An 8,061-nucleotide genomic window follows, 5' to 3' on the forward strand; every position below is an offset into this window, starting at 1 on the left:
AATAAATTTCAAAAAACTGTTAGATTATTGTGTTTTGATTCCTAAAAGAGAGTTTGGATTTAGAATTAAGCCTCCTTGGGCCTCACTTTGAGAAAAAGACAGGATATAAATGCAACAAATAAATCAGTATTGTGTATTGTTGAAGGCTTTCATGGCTAGAATCACTGGGGTGTTGCGTGGTTTCTGGGCTGGATGGCCGTGTTCTAGCAGCATTTTCTCCTGACGTTTCGCCTGCAGACGCAGGCGAAACGTCAGGAGAAAATGCTGCTAGAACACGGCCATCCAGCCCAGAAACCACGCAACACCCTAAATCGGTATTGCAATTCCATTTGAGCAGTATCAGTGAGCTTTTCCTTCTGGTGGTCACTTTTTAAAATGTGAGCAGCAAATTTCTACGCAGGCGACTCGCTGAACGTGGTGGAAGTCTTCGACCCCGTTGCCAACCACTGGGAGAAGTGCCAGCCCATGACGACGGCCCGCAGCCGAGTCGGTGTGGCCGTGTTGAACGGGCTCCTGTACGCCATCGGGGGCTACGACGGGCAGCTGAGGCTCAGCACCGTGGAAGTGTACAACCCGGAGGCCGACTCCTGGTCCAAAGTGGGGAGCATGAACAGCAAGAGAAGGTATGCCTGCCCGCAATGGGCTCATTCAGGGCTGTGTAGAATTAGTGCTTTTTGGTCTGGAGATTAAGTAAAGTCAGAGTAGCCTGGTTGATGGCAACTGATTTATTATTTTTACTAGCTGTGCCCGGCCACGCGTTGCTGTGGCATATGGGAATCTTTTGTTGGCCAGGTGGAATAGCAGTGAATAGCCTTGCAGCCTCCAAGCCTGGCCATTTTCTTCTTATGGGAATCCTTATTTGGTGAGCTGGAATGCAATGGAATAGGCTTGCTTTTTGGAAGGCTGGGTCCTTGCGTTGTAGGGGAATGTTTTTTTTGGGCTGCTAGAATTGCAATGAATAGCCCCGCTGCTTCAAAGCCTGGCTGCTTGCTACCTAGGGCATTAATGGGCAACCTTTTGCACTTGGTGTGTCAAAATTCACCAAAAAACCTAGCATGACTTGGGTGGTGTGTCACTTCGGAAAAAAACCCCATAATTTCGCAATATGTATAGTTTAAATAACAAAAATATATAATTGTAATATATAACAAATCAAAACTATTCACTGACATTATTTCCATGTACAACAATCTATGGTACCTCTTGCAGTTTCCACGCTGATTTTTCTCTATTCTAGTTTCAATGTAGTCACGAATAATGAATAATATAATAATAATATAATAGTAATAATATGATAATATACTACAATAATAATAGAATGATATAATGATAATCTCTCTCTATATATATAAATGTAATGTGCATAATTCCTATGGAGTAAACAACAAAACCACTTGACGAAATCACACCAAATTTGGCCACAAAATAAATAATCATCCAGTCAATCTGCATGTGGCAGCAAAGGTTGGCCATCACTGACCTAGGGGAATCTTGGGTTGGTCAGCTTCAATAGTACAGAGTAGTATCGCTGTTTCGAAGCCTGGCCACCTTCTACCAAGGTTAATCCTTTGTTATTTTGGTTGAATTGCACTGAATAGCCTTGCAGCTTCAATGCCTGGCTGTCTTATACCTAGGGGAATCCTTGTTTGGTGAGCTGGAGTAGCACCTTCAATCAAAGAGCTGCTTTGAAGCCTGGCTACTTCCTTTGTTTGGCCAGGTTGAATTGCACTGAATAGTCTTGCAGCTTAAAAGCCTGGCCGCTTTCTACATATGGGCATGTTTTCTTATTTTGATGGTCACTCCTTGATTAGTTTTGTGGCCAAATTTGGTGTGATTTGGCTCGGTAATTTTGATGTTAACTCAGTCCTAATTATGCACATTACGTTTTTTTAATATATAGATTATTAGCGACATTTATATCCCACCCTTCTCACCCCGAAGGGGACTCAGGCCAGCTTACAAGTTATATATACATACAATATATTATATTATTAACATAGCACAATATAAGCATTATATATTACTATATTGTACAACACCACTATATTGCACTATTATTAGTAATATTACATACAATATAAATATACAATTATAATAGTGTATTATTATATTGTATTACATTATAATGTTATCAGTATTATATGTATATACAATATGTTACATTATTAGCATAGCACAATATAAGCATTATATATTACTATATTGTACTACACCACTATATTGCACTATTATTAGTAATATTACATGCAGTATAAATATACAATTATAACAGTGTATTATTATATTGTATTACATTATAATATTATCAATATTATTAGGTTGGATAAACCAGACTCTACTGTATGACTTTCAAATCACATTTTGTCTTTATGGTGCTTTAACCTTTGTCTCAGGTATTTTAATATGTGTATGTTTTAATATATGCTCTTATGCTTGTATTGTAACTGTGTTTTAGTATGTGAGTATTTAAGTATGTTGTGTCTCACCTCAAGCTGAAGGGAAAGGCAGGAAATAAATAAAATTAGTATTATTACCATCAGTGTTGTTGTTGTTGTTGTTATTGTTGTTGTTGTTGTGGTGTATGCCTAGCCCAGAGTCACCCAGTAAGTTTTCATGGCCAAGTTGAAATTGATTTATAGTGCTCAAACCACTACGCCATGTAGCAGCGCCTCTGCCATAATTGTGTCAGCCATTGTGAGAGCAGGTGTATACATTTTCCTATATCAGATATGATTTAATTGACTGATTTAATTGACTCCTGGGCCTTGCAGGAGTTTGCTGCTTCTTGGCAACTAACCGCTAAGATCTAGACTCGGCAATGATTTAACAGAATCTGCAGGACTTAAGTTAAGTCTGTTTGCCTTCCCTTACTGATTTCCTGAGCACACTGAAGTCTAGACCAAGCTTATGTGAAACAGAATGGGCCAGATAGATGAATCCAGTGATTTTAAGACCTTTCTTACTGGCCAATGACTCCAGTAACGGTTAGGATTTGTGACTTATTTCCAGTGCCATGGGGACGGTAGTGTTGGATGGACAAATCTATGTTTGCGGCGGGTATGACGGCACTTCTTCCCTCAACTCGGTGGAAGCCTATTCCCCTGAAACAGACCGGTGAGTCTTTCTGAGCTTTACCTGCAGCCTCCCTGCATTATTCTGTGCCTGTGCATTCTTTTAATGCTCATCTCACTTGCTTTGTCGGTCTCTTGGGAAGGTGGACCGTGGTGACCCCCATGAGCTCCAACCGCAGCGCGGCCGGAGTGACGGTATTCGAGGGCCGGATCTTCGTCTCTGGCGGACACGACGGGCTCCAGATCTTCAACAGCGTGAGTGTCCCTCTCCTGATCTCCTAACATATAATAACTACCACCAATTCCTCAATACTTTATTTCCCATACCACCAAACTTTGCCACAGCAACACGTGGCCGGGGACAGCTAGTGATTCTATAAGAAACTAAAACATAGGCTGTTTGGAAGGTTTGCAAGTCTGTTCCTATTCCTCTGGGAGCCCCTTCCCCGATCTTCCGGTTTCTCACATTCCATCCTGGCTTCCTCTTTTTCCTCTTCTGCAGGTAGAACACTACAACCCCCACACAGCATCGTGGCACCCAGTGGCCAGCATGCTCAACAAGCGCTGCCGACACGGAGCCGCGGCCCTCGGTAGCAAGATGTATGTCTGTGGCGGCTACGACGGCTGTGGCTTCCTCAGCATCGCCGAGGTGTACGACTCCATGTCGGACCAGTGGTACCTGATTGTGCCCATGAACACCCGCCGCAGCCGCGTCTCCCTCGTGGCGAACTGTGGCCGCCTCTACGCCGTGGGGGGCTACGACGGACAGTCCAACCTGAGCTCCGTAGAAATGTACGACCCGGACACCAACCGCTGGACGTTCATGGCCCCCATGGTGTGCCACGAGGGGGGGGTCGGGGTCGGGTGCATCCCCCTCCTGGCCATCTGAGGGGGCCGGTGGCGGGAGCGAGGGACGGTCGGTCATACATGCGCACCATCACTGACAGGGCAGGAAAGAGACCCCGTTCGTCACAAAGGGACGGTTGACGAACGTCTGCTCTACCAAGAGAGGTACATCCCATTTCAAGGTGCTTGGAACGTTGTCCTTTGGGGAAAACGCACAAAAATGGAACCACGTCCCTGCGATGCTGGTTCTGTGGGGTTCAAAGGTTCAGGCTACTTGAACAAAGCTGCCCTCCGCTTTCTCCTACACTGACATGCTTCCGACTTCTTTAGGCCGTTCACTCCTTCACCTTCCATGATGCTGCGCTGATCCATTTGTGATTACATTTGTGAGGGTTTGATGGAATAGTAGCGTGTGTTGCATGAAGCAGAGGCTGGAAGGATGCAGGCATCCTGATGTTGCTAGATTTCAAGTCCTAGAGGACGCTGGTGCATCATTCTGGGGTTCCCACTCAAGGTATAAAGCAGGCATGGTAAACTTGGGCCCTTCCTCCAGGTGTTTTGGACTTCAACTCCCACCATTCCTAACAGCCGGTAGGGAGTTGAAGTCCAAAAGACCTGGAAGGAGGGCCCAAGCTTGCCCATGCCTGGTATAAAAGATAGGTCAAGACAACTTTCAGAAGAGGAATTTCCTTGGCATCATGTCTGCTGGTTTTTCAACTTGACGCCCTGCTTACTCCCAGCACCGGGATTCAGCTGTTTTCCTGGGCTTAGAACATTTCAGGTTGAAAGATGAGGCGCTGATAAGAGGTTTGCTATTTTCTTGATGAGTTTCAGCATTAAATGTAAAGGATGGAGGTATGAACCACCAAACTATGACAGATTCACTTTAGAGCAGGGACTCTGTATCAGACATCCTTTCAGGCTTGAAAGCAAATTAACCCTCTGTCATTGCCTTCAAAACCAGTCTATGCTTTTCCTGGCTGTTTTGGTAGTACAGATTAACACTGTCCCCTTGTGTCAGACAGCTGATTTTGTCAACAAGGTGTTTGAGAAAGTGTGAGGACACCTTTAAGGTCCTGGAGTGTTGTGTGGTTTCCGGGCTGTATGGCCAATGTGTTCTAGCAGCATATTCTGACGTTTAACCTGTCAGGGGGACGATTTGGGGTGCGTCTCTGGTTGCCATGCAGAGTGGGTTCCAAAAATCATCATCCTGGTCTCACCGATCCCTCCTTCTCCAGGCTGCCTTCTCATACGGAGAATCAGCACTGGTCAACAAAACACCAGCAGTCGAAGGTTCAGTTGAAAATCCAACGGTACTTAAACTTTATTTACATCACTATATAAGGTTGCAGTCATTTGCAATAAGTCCCAGACACATGGCAGTGTCTCCTTGGCTACAAAGCAAAAACTTTCATTGTCCATCTTCAGTGAACGCTCGCGCAGAACACACAAAGTACACTCCCCTGCATTCCACAGATCATGTAGGAAGTCCCGGTCAATCAGACTTGACCCCATTGGTCCTGTGTTACATCAATCAAAGCAGGTTCTTATTAACTCCTCCGTTGCTGAAACTCATACAGAAAAACATTCCTAACAGCCTAGATTGATTTTAACATTTCACACAATTCACAATACCCTGACATAACCTGCATCTGTGGTTGGCGTCTTCAAACATTGGTTCCTTCTCCCACCTTGGACACTCCAAAGGTATATACTCATCTCGCTTGACTAGCATCAGATCCTCTGAAGATGCCAGCCACAGTTGCAGTGGAAACGTCAGGAGAAAATGCTGCTAGAACACATTGGAAACTACACGACACCCCAGTGATTCCGGCTGTGAAAGCCATGATGGTTATGTGAAGATGCAGTGAGGAAGGTTGCAGTTTCTGCCCCAGGTTCCTCCAAATGCTCAGTTCAAAACACATTGGGCATCTTGTAAAGCAGGCATGAGCAAACTTTGTCCCTCCAGGTGTTTTGGACTTCAACTCCCACAATTCCTAACAGCCTACCGTGTTATGCTGTACTACCATGACAGCCAGGAAAAGCATAGACTGGGATTGAAGGCAATGACAGAGGGTTATTTTGCTTTCAGGCCTGAAAGGATGTCTGATATAGAGTCCTTTATTGGAGTCTTTGTCACTCCAATAAGAATGGCGCTGGACATTTCCAAGAGCTTCCCAAGGACCCTTCCAGTGTCCCAGAAGGATGTTGGGGGCTATTTGTGAACCAAAAGCACCCATTGGTGAGTGTTTCTGGCTTTCCAAGTTCATCTTGGGGGAGAGCTTGTCTTCCTAGCCGCTATTACTTTGCTATAGAAGGGATTTGTGGGAATTTGGTTGGAATTTCCGCAGCCAGTTTGGCTCTTCCGACCTGCTCAGCGCTGGGGATTTCCATTCAACCAAAGTCTTTCACCCCCAGATGCCACCCCAAATGGTGACCAGGTGCCACCATCAAGAAGGGCCTCTGGCCATGTGCATCCATGTGCCCAAAAGCATCATGGATGAAACTTGAAGCAAAGGAAAAAGAAGGGGTGGCACGCAAGCCCTCCATTCCCCCTCTTCCCGATATATTTAACTTGAATTTCTTCTTTCAGCTGGTCAGTCATTCTTTCCTTCTCCGTGAATGTAAAGTCGTGTCTTGAGACGTTTTCCGCAAACCACGAAGGCTGTGCGGAGCCGCAGGGCTGTTGCATCCCAAAGGCTAGTTCTTCCATAAACCCTGGGCGAATATATGTACTATGAACTGACAAGTTTGCAAAACCGACGTGTGTGTGTGTGTGTGGCACGTGGGCCAAAAAAAGAAAACAAAACATTTTTTAATCACTGCCATTGTACAAATCTTTTAAGTGTCATAAAGAGCTGGTGTCCTTGTCTGACGGCAGCAGTCGTTTTCATACGGAGCAACAAAAAAAAAGGGCCACCCGGTTCCATAGCAAGTAAATGTATTCGTGCTCTTCAAGACCTTCCGGAAATCATGTTTGCTCGGTTTTTTTTACTGATATGGGTTGTATTCAAGCGTCCGTGTTGCTGTAGGGTTTCCCTCTGGTGTGTACATGTGGATGTCGTATGTTTACAGATTATATATATATATATGTATATAGAGAGAAGATTTGTGTATAAAGTTGGTGCACAATGTGGGCCTATCTGAATGTCACGTGCGCATGGTTTCTTCACCAATACGTCTCGGGTCTGTTTTGCCAATGTCAAGCTAATTTGATGAATTCACACATCCAAAACATAAGGAACAGATCCAAAACTGTAGCGTAAATAGCACATTAAACCAGTATACTCTCCTGGTTTTGCTGGTACAGGTTGAGTCTCCCATATCTGAAACACTTGGGGTCAGAAGTGCTTTGGATTTTGGGACACTTGTATTTATTAGGCCTTTGCCATTACAGTAGAGTCTCACTTATCCAACATAAACGGGTTGGCAGAATGTTGGATGAGTGAATATGTTGGATAATAAGGAGGGATTAAGGAAAAGCCTATTAAACTAGGCTGATTTTACAAATTAAACATCAAAACATCATGTTATACAACAAATTTGACAGAAAAAGTAGTTCAATACACAGTAATGTTATGTTGTAATTACTATATTTACGAATTTCGCACCAAAATATCACGATGTATTGAAAACATTGACCTCAAAAATGCGTTGGATAATCCAGAACGTTGGATAAGCGAGTGTTGAATAAGTGAGACTCTACTGTAATGAAAAAAAAATGTGTTGTCAAAGGCTTTCATGGCCAGAATCACTGGGTTGCTGTGAGTTTTCCGGGTTGTCTGGCCATGTTCCAGAAGCATTCTCTCCTGGCGTTTCACCCACATCTATGGCAGGCATCCTCAGAGGTTGTGAGGTCTGTTGGAAGCTAGGCCAGTGGGGTTTATATACCTGTGGAATAATGTTCCGGGTGGGAGAAAAAACTTTTGTCTGTTTGAGGCAGATGTGAATGTTGCAGTTGACGACCTTATTTAACATTGGATGGCCTTGCAGCTTCCAACAGTTTCCAACAGACCTCACAACCTCTGGGGATGCCTGCTATAGATGTGGGCAAAACGTCAGGAGACAGTGCCTCTGGAACTGGCCATACAACCCGGAAAACTCACAGCAACCCAATGAAAAAAAAGTTTCAATACTCATTATG

General features: G+C 44.3%; 2 protein-coding genes across 4 annotated transcripts in view; both read left to right on the top strand.

Annotated features, from left to right (window-relative positions):
- Nucleotides 1-7,070, top strand: part of klhl18 (kelch like family member 18) — a 33,654-nt gene extending 26,584 nt beyond the window's left edge. The window contains exons 7-10 of one of the 2 annotated variants that reach the window (XM_003229281.4): nucleotides 386-623; nucleotides 3,010-3,114; nucleotides 3,215-3,326; nucleotides 3,574-7,070. In XM_003229281.4, the coding sequence (XP_003229329.1) occupies nucleotides 386-623; nucleotides 3,010-3,114; nucleotides 3,215-3,326; nucleotides 3,574-3,960 (842 nt within the window). In that variant the 3' untranslated portion in view covers nucleotides 3,961-7,070. The remainder of the gene's footprint in view (nucleotides 1-385; nucleotides 624-3,009; nucleotides 3,115-3,214; nucleotides 3,327-3,573) is intronic. The other variant, XM_008123276.3, reaches the window with a different exon arrangement.
- The window catches only part of LOC100555440 (D-serine dehydratase), a 459,449-nt gene that overhangs the window by 329,836 nt on the left and 121,552 nt on the right, over nucleotides 1-8,061 (top strand). The window lies entirely within an intron of this gene.

Source organism: Anolis carolinensis, chromosome 6 (assembly GCF_035594765.1).
Source record: "Anolis carolinensis isolate JA03-04 chromosome 6, rAnoCar3.1.pri, whole genome shotgun sequence".
NCBI lineage: Eukaryota > Metazoa > Chordata > Lepidosauria > Squamata > Dactyloidae > Anolis > Anolis carolinensis.